This window comes from Triturus cristatus, chromosome 9 (genome assembly GCF_964204655.1).
Source record: "Triturus cristatus chromosome 9, aTriCri1.1, whole genome shotgun sequence".
Lineage (NCBI taxonomy): Eukaryota > Metazoa > Chordata > Amphibia > Caudata > Salamandridae > Triturus > Triturus cristatus.
This window is the reverse complement of record NC_140592.1, coordinates 1,226,414,746-1,226,441,185: the sequence shown is the minus strand read 5'-3', so window position 1 is coordinate 1,226,441,185 and position 26,440 is coordinate 1,226,414,746. Positions and strand designations below refer to the sequence as shown.

The window sequence follows — 26,440 nt, the reverse complement described above, 5'->3', positions numbered from 1 at the left end:
CTTTGGGTAAGCCAGTTTGTTGGAATTGTAACTTCCGGGCTACTTTTAACCAAACTCCCACTCATAGAAGGTGCCTTTTTGTAAGTAATGCCCAAGGATTTAGGTAAAGCGTGACCTATGATCAGATCATTGAGGACTATTGGCCAATTGCGCTGCACAATGTTTTTAATGGTTTTGTTCTGCTTATTATATGTTGTAATAAGTCGCAATTGGAGTTGTTCATTATCCTTATCTTTGGGTCTGAGTAATGTGTCTCTATCCAAGCTCTTGGTTTTATTAATAGCAGTGTTAATGGTGGCGGTGTTGTATCCCCTAGCTAAAACTCTTTGTTTACTTTCTTGTTGCAATCTTTGTAGGTCTGTAGGATTGCTGTAAATCCTTTTGATTCTCAATATTTCCCCATAGGGAATGCTGTTAATCAAATGTCTAGGATGTGAACTCGTCGAATGTAGGACTGAGTTCCCAGCAGTTTGTTTTCTAAATAGTCTTGTTTCTACTTTGTTGTGATCTATAAACAATTCTACATCTAGAAAGTAGATTTTTTTCCTGCTTATGGTAGATGTAAAGCTTAGATTGATATCATTCTCATTGACCTGGTCTACAAATCTTTCTGCCTCTGCCGTAGATCCATCCCAGACAATAAATATATCATCAATGTATCTCGAAAACAGTTTGACATTTTCATTCATGATTTTTTTGTGCGTGACGTTGAGGACCAGCTCCTCCCACCATCCCATATGCAGACATGCATAGCTAGGGGAGAAGCTGGCCCCCATCGCCACACCACACATCTGTTGATAAACCGTTTTATCAAATAAAAATATATTGTTATTTAAACAGAATTGTGTCAAATCACTTAACATATTGCAGTGCGCAGACAATTTGGTACTCCCTTTTCCCAGAAAATGTTCCAATGCCCTTATACCGTCTGTTTGATACTGGTATATAGGGATACCACATCTAGAGACATCAGTTGATAACTCTCCTTCCATTCGAAATTCTGTATTTTGACCAGGAAGTCACTGGTGTGTCTAATGTATGTGGGTAAAGCTTTGACCAGTTCTTGCAAAACATAGTATACGTATTGGCTCACATTTTCAAGGAGACTGTTTTGTGCGGCTATGATGGGGCGTCCTGGTGGGTTTATGTTGTCCTTATGTATTTTTGGTATAAAATATATGTTCTGGATAGTCGGATTTTCTTTTCTCATAAATTTATATTCTTCCGAGGTTAGAATTCCAGCGCTTTTCCATGCTAGTAATTTACCATAGAAATTGTCTTTGATGGTTTTTAACGTCCACATATTACTGATTCTGTAGCATGATCGATCATTGAGTTGGAGTGCTGCCTCTGCCATATATTTTTTCCTGTCCCACAGAACGATATTACTGCCCTTGTCTGCATTGATGTTATTATTGTTCTGTATCGTGGCAATAAGTTGTTTATATCGCCGATCTTTCGGGTTCCATTTTTGTTTTTTATTTTGTAGTTGAGATTCTTTATTTCATTGACCACTTGTTCATTGAAGAGGTCTATGCTGTCTCTGGGCATTATTGGATTAAAAGTAGATTTCTTCTTAAATGGTGTAAGTTTTCTTGTGGCATTGTATTCCGTTGTTGGTGAAGAAGCCGCTTGTATATTCTCCTCACAATTTTGAGAGTTGCTTAACGCCGCCATGTTGTTAATTGTTTGCGTTGAAGATTCCAATCTTAGTTCCATTAGAGTATTAAGTAAAGACAGATCTTCCTTGTTTGCCCTTTTGTTTGGAGTTTTCTCTTGTTGCCACTTGTCATTGTTAAGTGCATGATATTTCTTAAGTTTCAGTTACCTTATGAAGCGATAAACATCCATTCTGGTGTTAGTGTAATTGAAATTAGATTCTGGGCAAAAGAAGAGCCCTAATTCCAAGATTTGCTCCTCTGCTTTTGTGAGCGCAATATCGGTGAGGTGGATTACGGTTTACACACACTTACACACACACTTACACGGATTAGTCTACTATCACATTGAAATATTCTACTTTGCAGCAGAACTAGCAAGGATGGGCTGTCTAGGAACGGGCAAGATCAGTTGGCAGAACAAAGAGCAGCTTCATCACTACCTCCTCAGACTTGGAGACTCCAGAAAGGGATTCTTATATTCATCCTTGCCACCCACCTAGACTATAGGCTGCTATCACAGTACATGGGAAAACCACTGCCTGGGGGCAGCTGGATGCTGCCATGCGGAAACAGGTGATCCTGGGTTCTTTTACAGTAAGGCATAGGGGAAGTGCTTGAAGATGTACTGCAAGAAAATAGCTAGGATTTGGTGGTAGATTTTCTCCATTCACTGGTTTTTGTACAGAATAAATCTAGCATCTCAATCGCAATATCCTTAGAACATTCCGGTACCTGGGAAGACCCCACCTGAGGAAGAAGGCTCTGCAGGAAGAAGAGTCCTGACTCCTGATGGAAGAGGAAGAAGAGGACTCACTCAAGGACTCCTGAATCTGGCTGACACCCACGGATTCTACTGGCTAAGTGATTCTAAGTCCTGGCTGAAGGGAGACTAGGTGCCCAGAAGCCTGCCCCGAGGAGCTGCAGGTTGCAGGACTGATAAGAAGAACTTTTTCCAGCAGTTGCAAATTATGTTTGAAGTAAAACCTATGATAAGGACAACTCGCTTGATGTACCTGACCTCCGCCCTATCGTGGTTAGCCTTAAATTGTGCCTAGGTCCCGGTACGCAGCGGACTGATGTTTTTCCATAAAGCTTGACTTTTTCTAAGTGCGTTTTGCCTTAAAACTTTAAAACCTCTAATCTATAGATCCCCTTAACCCATTATGATAATATTGGTGTCTTTCTGCTCAAAGGATTCTCTATTTGTAGGTCTGGAATTAGTCAAGACTTTTTGATTTTACTAAACATTTCTGAATAATATACTTACTTAAAGGGGCTTCCAGCCACTTTTTCTCATCTATTGTGTCATTCACACTTTGCTTCCACCCACTACAGCACACAGCATAGGACTTTGGGTCAGCCTAATTAAGCCACTGGTTAACTTCACTTTGAGTGAGTGCATTTTGCTCTTTCACAGGGAGCACATTCCCACAAAAGGTCGTTCCATTCAGTGCCAGGGTTTTTGTTTTTACTTTATAGTTACTCTTGAGTTGCCTTTGTGTTTAGAGCCTGATGTGATAGCAGGACAATTTTGATGTGCGCACTGGGCACATTCCAACAATCAGTTCATGTCTCCTGCCAATGCTGTTATAAATGTATTCTAATATGTCCTTTGTTTACCTGACTGCTGATAGTTCACAGCATGCCAGATTGTGTCAAATTGAAACTGCTCTGTATTGTTATCTCCTTTTTACTAACTTTCTTTCTTTTTTCCTTGTGTTAGTTTGTTCTCTTTGTTCCTTTCTTTCCTTTCTACTTTTTCTTTTTTGTTCTTTTTTTGCCTGCTTTCTTTTTTGTCTTTTTGCTTTCTTTCTTGCCTGATTTCTTTCCTTCTTTTCCTTCTTCCTCATCTCCTTCTTGCTTCCTTTTTTTCATTCCTCCTTTCTTTCTTGCCTTCTTTCGTTCTCAAAAGCAAGAGGCTAGCAGCTAATTCCAAAGCTATTGGCTTATTTATGTATGTGTTAGCCAAGCCTGTTTTGCTGGTTTTTATTACAACTATCTGTATAACATAGTTACTTTTAGGGGTTCTTCAACAAGACGTCATCCATTAGTCTGTAGTAGTGTCATTCAGATTTAATTCCACCCACTTCAGCATGTATCAAGGATCAACGCCCACTTCAGCCACTGGCTGACTTTAAGCTGCCCTTTTACAAGGAGAACATCCACAGACAAAGTAGTTCCTTTTAGTGCCAGAGAGTACCGCTGTAATGTGTGCTTTGAGACCAAAAAAACATTTTTGCCTTTAGCAATTCTTTCTTTTTTAGATTGATTAGGACCCGTCAGCTTCTCAAACAATTAAGCTTTGCAAAAAGCAGGACAAAACAAAAGAAAAATGGCCAAAAGGCTATTGCCAATGACAGACCTACTGGCTCTGCCAATGCTTGTTCTAAATTGGTTTGGGAACTTTATTGTGTTGTATTCTTTTCTTTTCATCTGTTGTTAATGCCTGAACTTAGCACGCAATTCTTTGGTGATTGCCTGATGCTTGTGCCATAGCGGCCAGGGGTTGAGCATAGATTCTCTCCGAACTATCTTGTTACATAACCAAAGAGGAATTATTGTGTTAGCAGAAGTATCCCCAACACCACATGAATAACCCCGTTTCTGACAATACAATGTAAACACATTCTCAGCATTTTTCTTCCGAATTTCTGATTCCTTCTAAGTGCATATTCAACAGGATCAGCCAGATCTCATCCCTGCCATGACTATCTTCCTCACTGGGAATTATTATTCTTGGTTCAGGTTGCCATAGTAAGATTCACCTCTAACAGCTCACCTTTCGCTGTACATGCTTACCCATAACGATAAGGCAACGGTCAAAGGAAAATAGATAGTAGAGCATAATTTATCCCTCTACCATCTCGGACACCTTAAAATTTGGCAAACTGCCCCACTAGTGGATTCTTTTAAGTGAACTACACTATCCTTCACTGTTTCTAGATTACGGACTCCGTACAGAGCTTCGAAAGACATCCCATTACAGTTCATGTTTCCCAAACCATGACACCCTACTCTCTTAGCATGTCTACAAACTTTTGACTCTATAGTGATTATCCCCACCCATGTCACACTTCTAAGCATGTATGTTGTTAGCTGATTGGCTATAGAACAGCCAGGAAAATAAATCCTTAAGTGTTTGAACTAGTTGTTCCACTGCAGCATTTTTGGATTTCCCAGTGAAGACAGCCCTATTTTCAGTAAGCCGAGTGGACCCAATTCTCAGGAATCACCCCGACATTTACACTAGTGCTGAGGTTACTTGTTACTGGCAGTGCTTACTAGTTTTTGGGGGCTCAGTTTGACAGCAGCCAAAGGGAAAGATCTACCACTACTTTGTAAAGGCTAGTAGTACCATATTACTGCCATCCTTATGTTCACCACCCTAATTATTTATTTAAGAGTTATATCTAGCACTAGCATGACCTGAGAGTATCAGAGCGCTTTACATCAGTAAATGTTTACATTAAGGTAACTCTAAGTGTGTGAGGATGCTCTGAGATACACAGATACACTCTTGTCTAGAGGGGGCTGTGCTTGAAGACTTGGGGCCAGATTCACAGAACTAACTCAAGACAAAATCCTAAACTCACTACCATTTTGGTATTCACAGAAGGCACTTACTCATTTCGGTATTCACAGAAGTTAGGACTCCTAACTTTAGGACTCCTAAATGCCTTCTGTGAATACCGAAAGTCTTAAAGTTAGGATTTTTCTCAGGTTAGGAGTAGTAAAGTTAGAACTCCTAACTTTACTACTCCTAACCTGAGAAAAATCCTAACTTTAAGACTTTCGGTATTCACAGAAGGCATTTAGGAGTCCTAAAGTTAGGACTACTAACTTCTGTGAATACCGAAATGAGTAAGTGCCTTCTGTGAATACCAAAATGAGTAAGTGCCTTCTGTGAATACCAAAATGGTAGTAAGTTTATGATTTTGTCTTAAGTTAGTTCTGTGAATCGGGCCCTGTGTTTTGGAGTCTGTCAGTAATGATAGTGCTCTCTGCTCTCCCTTCATCCTACCCAACTGTTTGCAGAAGATACAAAAAGTTTCTTGTAAAGACAGGATCCCTGAAAGGTGTGAGAGTGAGCCTGGAAAACCAAACGGCAATGCCGGAAAGAAACTCAAAATACGCAGATGCCACTATGCCGGGTTTAAGAAGAGCAACTACTGCAGTGTGATCTTCTGGTGAGATCTTTCTCTCTTTTTCTCAACCCACAACTAAATTCCTGAGGGTTCTATACGGGATCTGTTGCGTAAATATCTGTGATGAGTATATATTCTAAAAGTAGGTGCTACAAAATCCTCCTCTGGTGGCCTGTGAAACCCAGCTAGATGTTGCGTTCCATATCCTCATGTCAGCCAAGGTGACAACATATTTAAAGTGCTATGGAGATACTGCGTCACTGAGGTCTCAAAACATTGAGGAGAAAGGATCCAAGTCAACATGAATAATGAGGACATCTTTATGGCCAACCCCTTCTGACGAATAATTAATTTAGCATTACATTGATAATAATGACGAAACAAACAGACCCAATCCAGATCCTGTGGCGTGACGTGGGCCTCTGTGGTGCACGGCCCTCCCACTCCACCTAAGTTCTATGCATTTCTGTGAGGTATCGGAGTCTCATGGGCCCATCACCACAATCTGAAGAGGGGCCCATCATTTTACACTATGACACTCTCCAAACTATTACTCCAACGTTTACCCTAATCCTAAACCAAGCTCTATTAAAAGTCTTTAACAGTTGAATAATAATGAAATAAACATTTTAATGTTATTGATTTTTCGCCATTCGTATGTTGTGATCGTGTTTTTCCGTCATGGTGAATCTCTTCATTTTGTCTCCTTAATGGTCACAAAAAGAAGACAAGAGCAATGCTGCATGTTTTATGCATTCACCAAGACACTGGCTGAAAAGGTCTTAAATGAAATCACTTAAAGAGAGACTTTGAATCAAAGAGCTCAGCACTTAAGTGCTTAGATATCACTGCATTGTAATTTACCTGGACAAGTTCAGCTTCCACGTTCACCCTGAGATACAGGGGCAGCTCCTGCAAAGCCAGAACCAGGGATTGGCAGTCCACATGCAGGGCAGATATCTGAAATAAAGCACAACACACAGCATGAAACAAGTTCAAGTTCATACTAAACAACCAGACTAGACTTCAATTACGGATATAGTCAAAGTTATTGCTTTGTATTGTAATGAACTAAGAGAGGGAACCATGCCTCTGAGCAGAGCTTTAATACAATAAACAAGCATATTTCATTTATTCAGACAAAGTACAACCCTAGGATACCCGCTTCCTCTTATCATGCAAATTCTTTATTTCAAAAGTGGAGCTAATGGGACACAAACAAGGCTAGAAGGCTGTTTACTGATAACGCTAAGTGACTATACACTACTGTGAATAAGTCCAGCTAATGGTTTTATTAGGTCTGCTGTTACAAAATTATAGTAAAGGCCTTTTTTCCATGTTCCAACTATCAAAATTCCTCTCAGCGGGAGGATGTCAGACTGTAATAATCAAGAGAGAGGCCCATGAGATGGACTGTCAGTAACCTACATCAGAGTGCACTCTGGCACCACTGGTTATATTACAAGTACAGACCTAGTTGAAAGATGCCACACTGCCAGGAGTAAGATGGGAGTTGTTACCAGGTACCAAGTGATCACCCCACATTAAGAGATTCTTCATCACTCAAGGGGAAGGGTCATTTCACTAGTTAGATATGTTTGATTAAAAGTTATACTTGACCTCAATCTCTAGCAAAGCAATCACATTTGCAGATCAATTTCTCGAAGGACAGATACAAACAGGTAATACGTATGTCTTCTCCAAATCAGGTCTTTCTCTGAAGTTATAAGTCACTGCTGGGCTGGTGGGGGATCTCTAAATTTGGCAGGTGGTAGTCTGTAAAGGTGGCGGGATTAATGCCCTCGCCACCCTGATTGACAGCGTTAACTCCTGCCAGATCCCTAAAACAGGCCCATGTTGACATATCATCATGTCATCGAATCTGGAAGAAGGAGAATTGCCACCCTAAAAGGGTAGAATGACCCTGCAGTGAATGTGTATGCCTCTTATAAATGTCATGGGATGAATGTCAGACATCCTGTTATTTGTTCATTAAAATTTTCAAGGAACCAAAGTAAAATGTCCCCTTATGTAGCACTATCTTGTCAGTCCCATAGTAAATCCCTGCAAAAGGATGTTTTCCAAATGATGTGGGTCAACAACTCACACAACAGTACTCAAAGTGCCATGCGGGTGGGTGCAGGAGCATAAGAGACATACACATTAACTACAGGCTCACGCTGCGCTTATAGGTTGTCAATACACTTTATTCTAAATGCGATGACATGACGATATGCCTCTGGCTTAGGGTTTGGCAGGCGGTATGCAGTCAGGGTGGCTGAGGGCATTACGTCTACCACCCTGACAGTCTACAGCCTATGACATTTACAGACCACCGCTGACCCAGCAGTGATTTTAGAGGAAGAGGCGATCATGGTGGTTCCTCTGAAGGTACCAAATGTTTTGAGTACGGCCACTGTTGGTTTTGTTTGCAGTCCACCAAACCATTTGTTTGTCAAAAACAAACTCCCCAAGTGGGAGTTTGGTTTTGAAAAACAACTAATCAATGACCCCCACACCCAGAGAATTTTTCCCCGGAGTGTTGGAGTTAATATTTTAATTAGTCTGTTCATAATGGCAAGGTTTGCCCTGGAGGTAACACACAAAACAAGCATTTGCAATGCAATGAGTCTCGCATTTGAAAGAGTTTAAGCTATTGGCATTGTAAATGACCATGCCTTTTATTTATCTGTTATGCTAATTAACAAATAAATAAAAGGCATTGTCATTTATAATGCCAGTAGCTCAAACTCTTGTAAATGCAAGACCTATTCAAAGAAGCGTCCGCTATTGTCCCGGGCTGCTCGGAAAGTGAAAAAGCACGCATGGCGCGCTGAGTGTTGCAGGAAAGCTTGTCGTGCCTGCAGTAGGAGAAACTCATTAAAGAAAATTGTGCTTATAGACTAAAAAAGACGTACTGTGTAACAACCGAAGTAATCTGGCCAGTCCTCATGGGAGGATACAAATGAAGACAAGGCGGTACTAAGGAGGTATTAACAAGCCTATTAGCGAATCAGAAGCCAGCATTTACAAAGGGCAATGACACAAGCCAATGACAAATCTGGGCGGAGAGTAGGCGGGGCTTCAATTCCATACTCCAATACAGCAAGCCACAGAGCAGCACATGTGCTGCCCAGGCTTGACCTAAAAAAGGGCATCAGACAGTCTGCCCAAAATAGGACAGACCGGCGCATCATCCCCCTACTTTGATGGCCAATACTCCGCCAGGCCGTCAGAGTAAGTTTAGCAAAAGTCGCTTTCTCTAAATAGGGGATGTCCAATGTAGTTCCAGGGACGACTGGATCGATGCTAGTTTTTCAGGATACACACAAAATAAATTTACATAAAATGGATCTAAATAAAAATCAGTTACAGTCATTGGTTATTTTGAAAACCCAGACATGAATCTAGCAGTTCTTCACCTATGTTGGATTAGCCTGATTTCAGCATTGCTTTATCTACTAAAGTGGTTCCAATCCCAATGTTCTTGCAACTTTTGGAGTGTTTCTTTGGACAGCTCTTTCCTGACCTTCCGCAATGAGCATCAATTTGCATGAGATTTTTCAGATACCTTCTCCTTATTTTGTACAAAATTCAATTTTCCTCGCTCTTCACTGAACAGTTTGTTGTTTAACTTTCTTGCATAGGTTATGCCGTATTTTCTTAAATAAATAAATTGTGTATTCTGCCGCCCATTAATTACCCTTCGTGGTTATGACCATGTCTAATCAAATGCTGTGTAAATAAACATAACTAAAAAAAAAAAAAGGCCTAACGCTGGATCAACCCCAGGGACGGAGTTACTAATAGTAAACGTTTTGTACTGGATGCTGCATACCAGCTCCACTCCCCTAGTTGTCTCCATACCTGCAGTGCAGCAAGTTGGTGGGCCTCACCACCATTTGAACGCCCCCGTCCTTCGAACACGCATCGGAATGACATGCGACAAGTTTAGGACAAAAGGTGTGTGATTGGTATGCAGCTGCGCCGCCATAGGCAAATGTTAAGTGATGCATGAGTGTCTCTGTGGAGCCAAGACGCCATTAGAATTTTACTCAATTTGATTCTGAAGTTCACCGATGAAAGTGATTTGGCGCTGTACCAAATGTCTGTGACATTTGGCACACCCATATTAAAAAACTTCAGTTCTATAGGAGCGCCTTAAGAGTTAAGAGGAAAGTTTGTATTTACACCTAAAAGTGAATAATACATTTAACAAATCAGTACAAGGAACCAAAATCGAATAAAAAGGTCATTAAAACCAACTCTCACTTGCAAAGCTGTCTATGAGCAAACTCAGTCTCTGCTGACAAAATGGCCGCCGCTCAGAGCTCCTGTTTAGCTTTCATGTCTCATTTGTGTTTAGCGAAGCCTTGAATCGGTGCCACTTGGCAGCCGCGGCTTTGGAAGGCACCTGGTTCCCCACCGTGTGCTCTCTGTCTGGGAAAATGTTCTTCTAAGCTTCGACAAGGCCCTCTGGTTCGCAGCCTTCCCCGCCGTTTACACCAGAGGGCCCACCTGGGACTTGTCGCGGAATACCAGGCAATCAGAAAATGCATTTTAATCATTTCGAATAAAGCCAGCCTTAATGGTTTTCCCTTTCTGCCTTATAAGTGACGATTAACTAGGCACTTTGGAACTGTTTAATGGTGAAATCCATGAGAACGGTGAATGTGGGCTCTGCGCGGTTAGACATACAATGAAGCCAAGCCTATGCAGCACCACCGTTCTAGATTCCTTTAAGGAAGAGCTATTTCTGATCTTTCAAAGAAACATACCAATAGGTACGTGAGTTACTCCTGATTCTGCCCTCCTCCCCATTCTAATGCACATGTAGGTACATTTTATTCCGCTTCTAGCTGCGCTCTGTCCTTCCTCTGGGAAGTTGAATCTTTTATACTTCTTCCCTGGGCTCTCCTCTCCCAATCTTCACAACTCAGGCACTCTACGGCAGACTTTCAGATAGCTGCAGCACATCTACAAGTTCATTCCCTTTCAATCTATTTGCTGTTTTCTGTGATTAGGAAGGTTTCAGTCAATTTTTCCTGCTTTTGGCAATCCTACTTTATTTTATAATGATTACCCTCTTCACCGTATTAGACATATTTTTTGTTTGGACTTTGCCATCGCAGCGTTTGTCTCATGCAGAATGGATTCTCGGGGTAAGAATATTCCTGTTGGCAAAGAGGGCTGAAATGTGATAGGGTCTAGTAGTTACGTTGTTGAAACCGATACAAAACAAGCATTGGCAAATAAAAAAAGCCTCTCCAATTTAATGCAAGTATCAACTGTTGACTTTGCCAATGTTTATCTGTAAAGTACTGTTTAAAAAAGAGTAAAAGAAAATAAAATAAAAAGACTGGAGGAAAAGCAAAAACACCTGTATGTGTCTCAAAACAGTACATTAAATTCAATGTTTTCAACCTTCATAAATAGCATAGTTTATTTTTCAAATACTTTACACTCAGGAATCTCTGAACAGAGTTTTAAAAATAATAAGGTGTCAAAATATTAACAGAAGTGCTTACCAAGACATAATATGCTTTCCACAGGATTCAGCCATTAGGGCTTAAAGTAGCTCAGGGAGCAAATTTATGGGACTCCAGGAGAAGTGACATGCTAAGTACACCTTTTGCCTCTGAGACCAGCTTAGTGACTGCAGCAGATGGTTCTTCCCTCAGCGTCCTAAAAGTCTTTGTGGGCCAAATCTTTTCCTTTCATGCACTATGTGGAATGCAGGAGATAAAGCAATAAACAGCCATTATGCTCTGCTCTTCAGCCATACCCCACTAAAAATAATCCTGTTGCTGTGCTTTTAGGGGCGGCTCCGCCCTACAAACAAAACCCCAGGCCAGAGCTAAAAAATAAAATGGTAATAAAATGTATTTATGACCATTTTGTTTTTCAGGAGCCAACCTGTCCCAAACTGAGTGTCAGGACGGGGCAGGCCATTGCTGATGAGTGGTAGCAGAGGGAGCTTTGTGCTCTTGAGTTTAGAATGCGTATGTTTCTTTGGCTGGCCGTCTTGCGGCGGCCAGCCAGGCATGCACATTTTAAACCTCTGTAACTCAGCTGTCTTAAGACAGCTGGGTTAGAGAAAGCAAAGGTCTCCAGTGCTCTTGTGAGCGCTGATATTGGCCACTCCCGCAAATCCTAGCACTGCTCTCATGCTGCATGAGAGCAATGCCAGGAATTGCTTGGGAGTCGGGAGCCTGCCTGCCTCGAGGAGAGAAGGATCGAGAAGGACGTTGCGCTTAAAGGAAAGGTAAGTGGCATTTTATTTTATGTGCCCCATCGCCCTCGGGGCATGCCAGCTGCCACTGGTGCTTTTACTCACAACATCGAGAAATGTGGAGAAACTCAGGGGTGGGGAGATTTAAAGGGTGGGAAGCAGCACAAGAGGGCAAGAGCTAAAAAATACATGGACTTTCATGGAGTGCTAAATGAAAAAGAAAAAAAATTGTTGACTAATTATGACGAATACAAGTCAGCTACTCAAAAGGATGGTAAAGAGGCTATGCTTTAGAGGACGGACAAACACAAGAAGAGGAATATGAGCCATCGAATAAGAAGCAAGGAAATGGGAGTGACCGTATTGGCAACCAATGGTAAGAAGCGGGTGTGCTTTAAGCCCACTGTAAGTTCACAATAGGTTTTTCGCAACCAGGCAGCTTGTGAGGTTTGGCTGGTGAGAACTGAAAAACAAGCAGCTGCCACTGAAAAGAATTGTCATTTATTGAATTAAGCTAGCACTCCTTTGCTTGCTTACACAAACAATTTCCTTCAGTTCCGCATAACAAATACTTCAACCAGTTAACAAGGGCGATGGGTAGTAAAACAAAGAATTTGGGTTAATACATTATCATTTATCTCAACTTAACAAGGTTTTTTTTATTATTTGCAAAAACACATTTTCTGAACTATTAAACGGAAAGTAATTGAATCATAGATGATGTCATAAATATGCAATTCTGCTGAATGAAGTTTTAATTGATTACAAGCAGGGGTATAGACCCTCCCGGGCCTACAAAGGGCTAAACCCCTTGTTTTATAAATCAAGGAATAGCACTTGCACTTGGATCCCATTTGAGGTTCTGGACTTTTAAGAGTCCAGAGGTGTCAGGGAAACAACACCCGAAGACCCCTGAGTTCCTTCCTGTCTCGGTGCACAAAATAACAGAGACGCGGGTTTCTCGATGGTGGCGTCAAAGACCAAGGTTTATTTACTGCAGGGACACAGAAGTCATAGGAACCACACAGAGGCAGAATCTACGAGACTGTTCAAATTGCATTAAGTGGGTTGCGCCTTAAATACACGAAATATGTCTTTAGGCAACATTACACGAATATTTCTCGTGCCCAACCCGGTATCCCAAACAGACAATAGATAGACATCAAACAATAATTAGTCGTAGGTTTTCGGTATTCGATCAGGTCCCCTTGTCAGTTTTCCATTCTTTGCCCGATCCTCCCCATCATAAAAATCGTAACCTCCCCATTGTAAAAGCCCAGAAGGAGAGGAGTAGAGCCAGGTGCAAAGGATTGAAAAGTAGGATAAGAGGTGTTTATGGATCATAAACGGGCATGGCTACCGTCTTCGGCCTCTCAGTCAGGACAATGGACACGAGAACCAGTATAGCAGGACTGGCCTCAGGCAAGGGAGGCGGCTTGATTCTGCCTAGTCATGCAGCGTCAGCCTTTCTCGGGGCTCGAGCTTACGTGTCCTTAACAAGGTGATTCTGCCGGGGTCATCGCCCGTTCATTGACTATGTGAGGGCAAGAAACAAAATGGATGCCGTATCTAAAATGGATGCCATGACTTAACAACAGAATGCCCTATTTCTCAGTGAATTCATGTTAGTTGCGCAGCAAAAACACTGTCATGCATATAATGGATCATTTGCGGTTCATTGGTACCAAAATCGTGTCAGTACTACGATACTGAATACACGGGTTCGGATTGCTACAGAACCTCACATTTAGCACGGGGACTACGCTTCTGCCAGTGTTGTTCACCGCCATGTGCTCCACACTGCGTCACGCCTCGTTTCGATGTTTCTTTTCTAATCGAGACTGTGAGATTCAAATGATGTTACGAGATGGCTTACATTCCCATATTGTGCCTCCCACCCCGTAAGTATTTCCCAACCTAAGATTGTGACACTTCAGTCTCAAGTTAAATCCTAATCCAATATGGCTTCTTTTCACTTCGGGGGTCACTGTAGGAAGCTGTTCTATGCAGGATCAGCTTCAATGCATCTCACGGTTGTACATTACGACGCATGCTTTTACCACGCATGCCACTACCACGCACTTTTTACAATGCATGCCTTTACCACATGTATGTGTGTGTGTGTGTATATATATATATTCACTTAAAAAACCATAGGTTTCACACATGTTATAGTTAGGTGGATATTTCACTCGTAAAAAACCAATGAAATTCCCCCGTTATAGTTAGTTCAGATAACTATAACTAGCGCGACCGCAATCCACTGCTGATGACGTCACATATTACATCACTCATGACATGGTCAGTGGCATCACTCATGACATCACTGATGACATCATCCTTGTGATAGAGTGGCGGCCGCGCGAGTTATAGTTATCTGAACTAACTATAACGGGGGAATTTCATTTGTTTTTTACGAGTGAAATATCCACCTAACTATAACATGTGTGAAACCTATGGTTTTTTAAGTGAATTTGCAAGGTTTTTTAAATGGTAATTCCTAACTATAACGTGTGTGAAACCTATGTTTTTTTCAGTGAATTTGTACGCTTTTTTAAATGCTAAGTTATGTATGTATTATTATTTTTTTTATATATTTATTTTACAATAAACTACATATTAAAAAAAAAATATATATATTTTTTTTTGGGGGGGGGGGTTTCACCGTGCGCGCACGGGGCGCGCACCCCCGCGATTTACAAAAAAAATTTAAAATGTTTTTTTCTGCCTTCGGGGTCCTTCAGGGACCCCCTGACAAAGGCTAGGGGGTCAGGAACTCTCCACCCTGCCCCCTTTTCACGTTCGCCACCTTCCTTTTTCACTCTCGCACTGAAAACAAACAAAATGGTGTACGACACTTCCTGATTTTGACCGATTCGAACGTTGACTAACATGTAACCACCAATCAGAATTACGCTCGCGCACGTTAGGGTGCTCGCACGGTGCGCGGCTATAGATATGTATGTGCTTTTAACTGCAATTTTCTCTGGAACTACTGAACAGATTGACTCCATATATGCAAAAGGCACATCCCTGAGCTGAGGACTACCTCTCTGCCAAATTTCAAGTAATTCTGTTCAGCCGTTCGGGCTGTACCTTGGACTAAAGGTCCCTATGGAAAATTGCATGGGGAAAACGCATTTTGGGACCCCCCTTTTTTCTCAGCCCCCGCTTGACGAATCCGCCCGAGACTTTCAGGGTCGGAGCGGAGCACTCCTCCTATTTTGAAAATTTCGCGAGGATTCGTCAACCGGTGCCAAAGTTATTCCAAATAGAATGTTGCGGATTTCCTATGGAAACACGGTCCTAACTATAACTATCTACCGGTGACCGCCAGAAGAATATATATATGAATATATATATATATATATGAATATATATATATATATATATATATATATATATATATATATATATATATATATATATATATATATATATATATATATATATATATCAGAGGAGGAAGGGCACAAAATTATTCAGAAAACGCAGAGCAGCCCAAGAACAAAAGGAAATAACAGATGATGACAAGGCTACAATCGTAAATCTGACCAACATACAATTATCTGAAAAAGAACAAAGAATTTTAAAATTAGGCCTATCTTTTTGCCCTAAAGAAGACTTCAATTACGTTCAAACAAGACTCGATGTTTTCAAATTTACTCGATCACTAAAACTGAAGAAATACTTCAGTGACAACGCGAAAACGACATTATCAAATGAAGACCCCTCTACATCGGAAACAATCACAGAATTAGTAGTAGAGGACATGAACTTAATGTTAGACTTGTACAATTTGCAGGAACAACCATGTTCTTCTCAACCATCTACAAATACAAGTGCGGATATTGATCGAGCAGTATCATTGGCAGAATGTGAAGGCATCAATATCATCAGCAATGATCCAACGCATTTCAAACCAACCTCTAAATTTATCCCAATGACTGGAAAGGATGCAGTTGACATCTACAGTGAATTGGTAGTCAATGACTTAAAACAACTATGTACTAAAACATTGTCTAAACAAGAAACTGTATCAAAACAACAACGTGAATACCTTGCCTTAGTCAACAAATTAGCAATGAATTCTAACTGCATTGTGAGGAATGCTGACAAAGGCGGCAATGTGGTACTTTGGGACAAACAGAAATACTTACTGGAAGCAAACAAACAATTGAACAATCGTTCGAACTATGTCAAAATATCTGAATCAACTATGCAGGACAGTCATGTTTTGTATAACAGTATGTTATCAGATTGGTACACAAGGGGTCTATTGAAGCAAGAGGAAATGAATTTTTTGAAAATCAGTAACCCAGTAACACCTGTGTTATATCGAATACCGAAGATACACAAAGACCAATTGAACCCTCCAGGCCGCCCTATAATTTCGGCTATTGGTAGTGCACTAGCTAATACTTCCAAGTTTGTAGATTCTTTTTTATGCCCCCTAACAAAATGTCTTTCATCATATATCCAGGATACAGGGGATTTTTTGAAACGAATATACGACATGCCATGGGAAAGTGATTTTTTATTGGTAACTATAGACGTGACAAGTTTATACACCAGCATTCGCCATGAAGATGGCTTAAATGCAGTCAAACATTTTTTGGGCAATCGACCAGTAAAATTCTGGGCACACACCCAGATGTTAATAGAAATGACAGCTTTTTGCCTAAAGAATAATTACTTTCTTTTTAATGGTGAACTATACCATCAGGTATGTGGCACAGCGATGGGCACCTGCTTCGCCCCCAGCTTTGCGAATTTGCATATGGGCTGGTGGGAGGAGCAGGTGATCCAAAAAATGTACCCAGAAATTTGGCAAAACAATGTGATGCATTGGAGCAGATTCATTGATGATTTGTTCATCGTATGGAAAGGCTCCAGAAACTCTGCAATAGACTTTGTTGCGCATTTACAGAACAATGATCTGAACTTAAAATTTACAAGTGACATCAGTGACACCACAGTCAATTTTCTAGATCTTACCATCTATATTGACAAGGGTAGAGTAGAAACAGTGTTATACCGTAAACCTACGGCAGGCAACACGTTGCTACACGCCAAAAGCTTCCATCCCCGGAATTTAATTAACAGTATTCCTTATGGGGAAAGCCTCAGAACAATCCGTAATTGTAGCAACAAAAACAACTGTGATGCAGAGTTGAAAATTTTACAAACACGATTTCAGGCGAGAGGGTACCCAGATCAGTGTATAGACTCAGCCATTCTGAAAGCTAAAAAAAGAACCAGAGAAGATATTCTATTTAAGACAAGCAACACAAAAAAGAAAAAAGAAACTCTAAATGTGAATGTATGCAGGATGATAACCACGTTTAACACACAGCACACACATGTGAGAAACATATTATCCAAGCACTGGCATCTGATCAGAAATGATCCGGTGCTGGGTAAAATCGTGCAGAGAAGGCCCCAACTAACATTCAGAAAAGCGAGACGCTTCAAAGAAATGTTGGTTAGTAATGTAATGAAAAAGGTGCCCATTAAATCGTCCAAAATGTGGTTAAACAAAAAAGAAGGTTTTATCAAATGCACAAAATGCAAAGCCTGCATCCATGGGACTAACACCACGAAATATACATCAAATCTAGCAAGTAAAGAATTTAAAATCAGAGGTCACTATACTTGCAAGACAGACCATGCTGTCTACGTGCTTCAGTGTCCGTGTGGACTGAGGTACGTGGGCAGCACGATCTTACCAGTCCATAAGAGAGTGTTGCAGCATCTAAGAGCAGTCAAAAATGGAGACAGAACGTACCCAGTGGCACGCCACTTTGAACGATACCACCAAAAAAACATAACGGGCCTAACCTATTATGTAATAGATGCTGTTAAACCAAATGAGAGAGGGGGAAACCGTGAGAAGCAGTTGAGGAAAATGGAATCCAAGTACATAATAAAACTAAACTGCAAAACCCCTGCAGGTTTGAATGTAGAAGAAGATCTATACACACATCTGTAAACAGAATAGGTATTGAAAAATGCACTACTCCCTTTCTCCGTTTTTAACCATTTTTCACATTTGAGCACGGTTAATTTGTAGTAAGTATTAGAAGAAAGTCACATACTACTGGAAGCACAAAAGAGACTGTAGATAATTGTATCGACTGCTGCCCACTTGGGCTTTATCAATTGCAACATAATGGGCAAAGAACACATGTTCAGCAGATGAAATGTGATATTTTAAGTGTTGTATATACCAAGCGCTGATTTTCAGGCACGAGCCGTATCAATTATGTTGGTTGGTTTTAATATATAAACTTTTGAGTTATAAAGCCCACTGGGGCTAAATCAAAATATTCAAAATGTACTAACATGAACAAATGATCCATGTTTGAGGCATTATGTGTGCAGAGAAAAGTAATGTGTAATTATTTGGATTACAAAAAACTACGAGTCTTTTTTCCATTATACTGTTTATGTAGTCCATCATGTGACTTCCGTTTTGATCTGAGCACATTTAAATTGGTGAAAAAACTTTATTTAAAATGTTGGTGAGCAAGCCTGCAGGTCAGGCGAAACGCGTCCAGCAGCTGACAAATAAAACTATTTTGCAGCACAAGACACGGCGTCGTCAATCCTTATTAAGGAATTCGTGGAAATTCATTACGGACCTTGCGGGGTTGGTCTGACAAGACGACGCGCCCTTTGATCTGGAGACGCGGCAGGATTAACCAAGCGGTTTTTCGATAAGTTTATATATATATATATATATATATATATATAAATACATATATGTGATCAAGGCCCGAGTGGGGGCTGAAACGCGTCATGTCGGACTGGTTCAGAGAAATTTAAATAAAATCACCGTGATTGGCACCGAAGTCTGGGTCCGTTCTTCGTCTTTCTAATCAAGGCAGCATCTTAGACGAATATATATATATATATATATATATATATATATATATATATATATATATATATATATATATATATATATATATATATATATATATATATATATAATGCAGCAAACGATTTCGGGTAAGAAATCACACGGACACCCAGGAGATTTGCAGTTCAGAATGGTTTAATGACTGCAAACACAACGCGTTTCGGCTTTCGCCTTGTTCACGCTCATGGCGACATTTTTTGCATAAAGTTAAATACAAAACCAACGTGTAAACATAGAAAACAGACTGCTGAATCCAGTCATGGTGAAAATTATAATGATCAAAGTGGCAGCCATCTTGGCACTGTCAAATTCGTACACAAACCAACTGAAAATAAAGTCACCGTATTTACATTATTTACAATATTAACAAGTGTTTATAATGTTTGTCCGCTGCCCAAGTGGGCAGTATGACCCAAATATCTGCACACTATGAAAATCCGATCAAAAGTGGCCCAGCTAGGTAAATAAATTTTACCATTGTTCGTAAAGTTTCCCGCTTAATAAATTTAAGCCCAAGTGGGCAAATAAGCACTCATAAGTTTGTCAAAACCCAAAAGGACTCATAATATATCAATATATACAAATTAGTATAAATCCATTAGACAAAATCTAAGAGTTGATTGCTGAACAAATAACTCTGCAGACAAAATCTAACCTATAAGTGGTTCCTGCACATATCTAAATGGGCTCACTCATTGACAACTTGAAAAGCAAATAGGCCACATAGAATAACATAGTACTTAGTGACATCAGTGGTCTGTTCATGCCCGTAGTGCCATTTCCTAAAAAATAATGAAATTAGTATAAACATTAAAATTGCCAAAGCCAACAGGTAACACTCAATGTAGCACAATTTAACAGTTACTCACACATCAGGTATGTAAATGTACTGATAGTTCTTCACTTGAGTTAAGACCTTTGGGAGACATAGTCTCGAAATTAACTATATATTTCGATTCCAATTGTCTTAACTGTAGTAACTTATTACCTCCTCGCACATTATCATATATTGCATCAACAACAACCATCTTCAGTAACCTCTCATTTTGTTGATGTTCATTGAAAAAATGTCGGGCTACAGGGTATTGCCTATTATTGTGACGTATAGCTCTGATATGCTCAAGCACTCTCTTCTTGGCACGGTGGATAGTGCTGCCAATATATGCCAAGTTGCATGGGCATATCAGAGCATAAACACAGTAGGTTGTGTTGCAAGTAAGAGATTTCTTGATTTTAATCTCCTTGCTCATACTTGAAAATTGCACCATCGTGCAATCAGAGCTGTATTTGCATGCCTTGCAGCATCTGCAGCATCTGAACCCTGGACGGCCGCCCACTAAGGGTTTCACCGATTCTGTGACCATATTAGGGCTTAGTTCATCCCTCAGAGTTTTGCTCTTTTTAAATGTAACCTGGGGATGACTCGTCAAATGTTTTTGCAGATGATTATCAGTAAGCAGTACATGCCAATGTTTATCCAAAATCGCTCTCAGCTTGTACGCTTGTCCTGAATAGGTGGTAATAAACCGCAAATTCTCTGTGTCCGATGTACGTTTAGTAGGAAGTAAAAGATCTTTCCGTGACATCCCTTCTACTCTTTTACAAGCCTCACTGATAGTTGTTTGTTGATAGCCCCTATCTTTGAAGCGTTGGATCATTATTGCCTTCTCCTTATGGTAACTTCCTTCGGTACTACAATTGCGTTTGGCACGCAATAGTTCCCCGTAAGGGATACTGTACACTAGTTTACGAGGGTGCGCACTAGAGGCATTGAGGATGCTGTTACCAGCAGTCTTCTTGCGGTACAGCTGTGTTTGTATCGAATGACCCTCAATTTGTACAACAATGTCCAGGAATTCCACTGATGTTTTGCTTATATTTTCCGTGAAGGTCAAGTTCAGATTATTATCATTCAGTTTTTTTACAAATGACTTTGCTGAATCAGTATCCCCATTCCAGATACAGAAGATGTCATCAATATATCGGAGCCACAGGACACAGTTAGACAATTCGGCCAATTGAAAGGCCACCTGCTCCTCCCACCAGCCCATGAATAAATTAGCATAGCTGGGGGCGAAGCAGGTGCCCATGGCCGTGCCCTGTGACTGCCGATAGACGACATCATCAAAAAGGAAAAAATTGTTTTTAAGACAGAATTCGATCATATCTGAGATCATGTGTGAATGATTTAACAGAGAGATCGATCGTGCCTTCAGGAAATGTTTTATGGCATCTAAACCTAGCTGATGTTCAATGCTGGTGTATAGACTACCTACATCAAGGGTAATCAAGGTGTATTGTGGCTCCCAATAAATCCCATCAATGCTGGTTAGGAAGTGGGTAGTGTCACGTAGATATGAAGGTAGACTGACCACAAATGGACGTAGGTAGTGATCAATAAAATGGGATGTATTTTCCAACAGGGAGCCAATAGAGGAGACTATAGGTCTCCCTGGAGGATTAACAGGATCCTTGTGAACCTTTGGGAGCAGGTACAGGACTGGGATTTTTGGATGAGGACACTTAAGGTAATTGTATTCCTCCCATTCCAATAATCCTTTTTCCCTCCACTCCACCAAAAGTTCTCCATACTGGTGATTGGATTGCAAAATTGAATTTTGGTCAGAAATGGAGTAGCATGATCGATCCCCTAACTGCCTATAACCTTCCTGCAGATAGGACTTTTTGTCGAGGATAACGACATTACCACCCTTATCAGAATGTCGAATAACGATGGTACTGTCTATTTTGAGGTTATTCAGTGCCGCAATCTGTTCCTTAGTTAGGTTCTTATTAACAGCCGGGGTCTTAATGTACCTCAGTTTTTTCAAATCAGTAAGAACACCCCTCTCAAATACCTCAATCGCATCACATTCGATATTCGGTAAGAAGACCGATTTTGGTTTAAAATGACTCCCTGGATTAACATTGGAATCAATAGCAAACTCATCCAAATTTAAGTTAGTACCACTACCATTTTCTTCATTCATAGATGATAAGGCATACAAAATATCTATATCATCAGTATCGAGATTACACAAAGATGTTCCCGTTCTAGTTAAACACTTGTTAATATTGTAAATAATGTAAATACGGTGACTTTATTTTCAGTTGGTTTGTGTACGAATTTGACAGTGCCAAGATGGCTGCCACTTTGATCATTATAATTTTCACCATGACTGGATTCAGCAGTCTGTTTTCTATGTTTACACGTTGGTTTTGTATTTAACTTTATGCAAAAAATGTCGCCATGAGCGTGAACAAGGCGAAAGCCGAAACGCGTTGTGTTTGCAGTCATTAAACCATTCTGAACTGCAAATCTCCTGGGTGTCCGTGTGATTTCTTACCCGAAATCGTTTGCTGCATTATATTGAGGGGCTGCCGATTACCCCTGCATGGACCGCCCTATCTGACAGCCTTTATCTTTATCGGGATCGAGAAGCTATATATATATATATATATATATATATATATATATATATAATGACGAAACTTCGCGAACTTTTCAAAACTCGTGGGGCGCTCCGATCAGCGTCTGTCTTGAAAGTTTCAGGGTGATTTGGCAAGCGGGGGCCAAGAAAAAAGGGGGGTCCCAAAACGTGTTTTCTCCATGTTATTTTCCATAGGAAACTTTAGACACGGCTACAGCTCGAACTGCTGAACGGAATTACACCAAATTTGGCAAAAAGGTAGCCCTTGGTTCAGAAAGAGACCTTTTTTTTTTTTTAAATGGTGTAAATTCATTCAGTAGTTGCTGAGAAAATCAAAAAATAAAAGTTTTGATATATGGAGGCGCGGTGGATCCGCGGACCCTTTCCATCACGAGCTTTATTCCAATTGTCCGTCAACACTCCAAACCAGGAAGTGTTGAAGGTATGAAGTCCAATTTAGTCCTGAGGGAGTTTGGGGGCCAATAATCCCTCCTGGTACCTCCTGTAAGTCCTACGCAGCGGAATTCCTGGGCATTGGTTGGACGCCCAGCACGCTTTCTCCACCACTCTGCAAACAAGACTAGTGGTTAAAGTAGCATATTTCTGCACCTCTGACTTAGAGGTAGTTTTAATCTCCCTGCCCTATTATGTCCTAGGGCCTTACAGAGGAGGTCATGCTAATCACAGGGGTACCCCAACGCATAGTGTTCCCTAGTGTATGCAGGTGTTTCCACTGTATTCCAAGTGGTCTAGGCCACTCCCCTTTTTACACCTCTCTGCAACGCAGCTCTGTGGAGTTTACTGGAGGTACCTGGTGGGCTAGTTGGACCCCAGGGACCCTCAGGATTCAAGGGGACTTAATCCCCCAATTTACAACGCGCCAGAGGGCGCATTTGCAGAGTGGTGGAGAAAGGGGGCATGGCCTTTGTCTACCTCTCACCAATCCCACTGCACAGGGCCTACTGGAGGTAAAAGGTAGGCTAGTTGGCCCCTAAACGACCCCCAGCAGTGAAGGGGACTTCAATCCCCATCCAAGAGCGTGCCAGGGAGTGCATTTGAAGAGTGGTGGGCAAAGTGGGCATGGCCTGGTACGAGTACTTACCAATGCTGCTGTGTGGGACTGACTGGAGGTAATAGTTTGGGAAGGTGGCCGCCAAGGATGTCCTTGGGGGCCAAATACCCCTCTTGTTACCTCCAGTAAGTCCCACAAAGTAGGATAGCTAAAACATCTTCAGAGGCCATGGCCCCCTTTCTCTACCACTCTGCAAACGTGCCTATGGAGATTAACATGAGGAAAACGAGTTTTGAGACCCCCCCTTGACGAATCGCCCCCAAACTTTCAGGATAGGAGCGGACCTGGATAGACTTTTTTGGGGGAGAATTTCGCGAAGATTCGTCAAATGACGCCAAAGTTATTAGCAAATCAAAAAACGCTTTTCCTATGGAAACTAGGTTCTAACTATAACTACCTACTGGGGACCGCCAGCAGGGGGGAGATAGATAGATATAGATATATATATATATACATACACACCCCCGTGGCCGGCACTCTGGGCAGATAGAGTAAGGCTCTTGTCAGGCACGATGCTCTATACAAGCACCCCCTCCAGCTGGTCCGACGCGTTTCAAGAATTGCTCCCTTCCTCATGGACCCTTTCAATAACAGAGCGGCAGGCAACTGGCTGCATTCAAGCCTTCTTTTATTTCAATTAAACACAGAAAGTCTGTATTCTTTCAGGAAGTCTGTAGCAATTGCCAAGTGCATTATGGGGCATGCAGTCCATGAAACAATAATCCCCATGTGGGGTGCCCACCGCTGAGTTTGTTGAAGCCAAAACGTTCTTAAAAACCAATGAAGGGGTGAAAAAACATCGCTAACAGCCCTCCACAAGCAGCTTCCAGGCCACCCAAACCGCATACCTGCCAAGTGTAACAGGCGCGGTATCCGCAAAGATATTGCAGCGGTGCCATGCCGTGGCCGGGTTAAAGCCACAATTTATTTGAAAAAAGAAACACACCCGTGGCCGGCACTCTGGGCAGATAGAGTAAGGCTCTTGTCAGGCACGATGCTCCATACACGCACCCCCTCCAGCTGGTCCGACGCGTTTCGGGATTTGCTCCCTTCCTCATGGACCCTTTCAATAACAGAGCGGCAGGCAACTGGCTGCATTCAAGCCTTCTTTTATTTATTTATTTTTGGCTTCAACAAACTCAGTGGTGGGCACCCCACATGGGGATTATTGTTTCATGGACTGCATGCCCCATAATGCACTTGGCAATTGCTACAGACTTCCTGAAAGAATACAGACTTCCTGTGTTTAATTGAAATAAAAGAGTGCTGTGATCAAGGCTGTGTATACACAGCCGAAACGCGTCATGCTGACTTTGGAGTAATAAAAGCACGGAGAAACTTTATGGCACATCTTGTGGTCTGTACCTGTTGGTGTTGTGCAATCGACACAGGACTATTGGAAACTATATATATGTATATATATTTTTTTTTTTATATATATATGTATAATTGCTCCGCTGCACCTTTCAAAACGGATCACTCGCTGGCGGGTGCTGCTCGCACGGTGGTGCCCCGTGTTACATATTCAGTTGTATTCAATATATACATTATGAGCATGTCATTCACATTATTAAACAAATATTGTATTACATATATGTGCAACCTTATTTATACACTCCCGTCCCTCATTATTCAAATCTTGCCGTGGATCGGCTATTGGCGGTTCCACTGAACCGCCCTGTCCTTCGTAGTGCTCGTTATTCTAGCCGTGTATCGGCAAATTAAAACCCATCTATGTTTAATTTGTTTAAGAGGTTTTCAGAGATTTACACTGTCGAATTTCGTATTGGGATTTATATTTTACCAATGGACTAGGTCCCCAGGTGTACTGTTAACTCCTCTCCACTGTTCATGCCATTTGGATTTTTTGTTTGCAAATCAATTATGAACCTTGACTCCAATCTTCTCAGCCTGAGCACTCTATCCCCTCCTCTGATGTGGAGTGGTACATGATCTAACCCAAAGTATTGGAGTAGGTTCCTGTTGCTGTGATGTTTTATAGCAAAGTGCCTCGCCACCGGATAACTCATGTCTCTGTTGGTAATTGCACGCATGTGCTCTAAAATCCTTGTCTTTACACTGTGTATAGTACTGCCGATATACCTTAACTTGCAAGGACACATCAGGCAGTAGACCACATGTGTAGTTTGACATGTCATGAATTTATTAATGATTTTACGTGTCTTCATTCCCTTGATTTCATAGCTCAATACCTTTTTGCTAAATGCACAGGCCTTACATTTACCGCAGGGATAAAATCCCTTCAGCTCACTCAGTGTACCTTGCCTTATTGCAGGGTTATCTAGATTGCTATGGACCAGGTTATCTCTAAGTGACCTGGCTTTCTTAAAAGTCATTAATGGGACCGGTGGAATATCCTTCTCAATGATTATATCCCTTTTCAAGACGTGCCTGTTTTTTCGAAAGATGTTCCTTAGGGAATCAGCATCTTCAGAGTAAGTTGTGATTAAACAAAATTTACCCTCCTCTTTCTTTGTAATACAATATTTGTTTAATAATGTGAATGACATGCTCATAATGTATATATTGAATACAACGGTGTATGTTCAATGCAGCGCTTGCACACTCCAAGATGGCGCCCAAAAATCTTTAGAGGCGGGTTGGTCCTTCCTTGCAATTCCCGGAAATATGTTGTTTTGTATGTAAAAAATGGCGCCGCGCATTGTATATTGTTTACACACTGACGAAGGGAGAACCCGAAACGCGTCTGTTAAGCGCTAAGAAATAAACTGGCCCGAAAACCAAACCCGCGAGTGCCGCTGCCATTCTTCCCGGATGGAGAAAGGGACTTTGTGAGCTGAGTGTGTGTATATATATATATATATATATATATTTGCCTTCTTCAGCGCCCAAGAATTCAGGAGGCTTCCCTTCGCATTGTAGGAGTCCTGCCACCCTTTTATTTGTTCGAGCGTGCTCAGCCCCCACGAGTGTCAGGTCACCTGTTTCCAGT

The 26,440-nt window shown here is 41.2% G+C and overlaps 1 protein-coding gene across 1 annotated transcript in view; it reads right to left on the bottom strand.

Moving 5' to 3' along the window:
• Positions 1–26,440, bottom strand: part of AVEN (apoptosis and caspase activation inhibitor) — a 983,554-nt gene that overhangs the window by 72,795 nt on the left and 884,319 nt on the right. Inside the window, exon 5 of the mRNA XM_085627912.1 lies at positions 6,671–6,766. Coding sequence (XP_085484038.1) covers positions 6,671–6,766 — 96 coding nt within the window. The remainder of the gene's footprint in view (positions 1–6,670; positions 6,767–26,440) is intronic.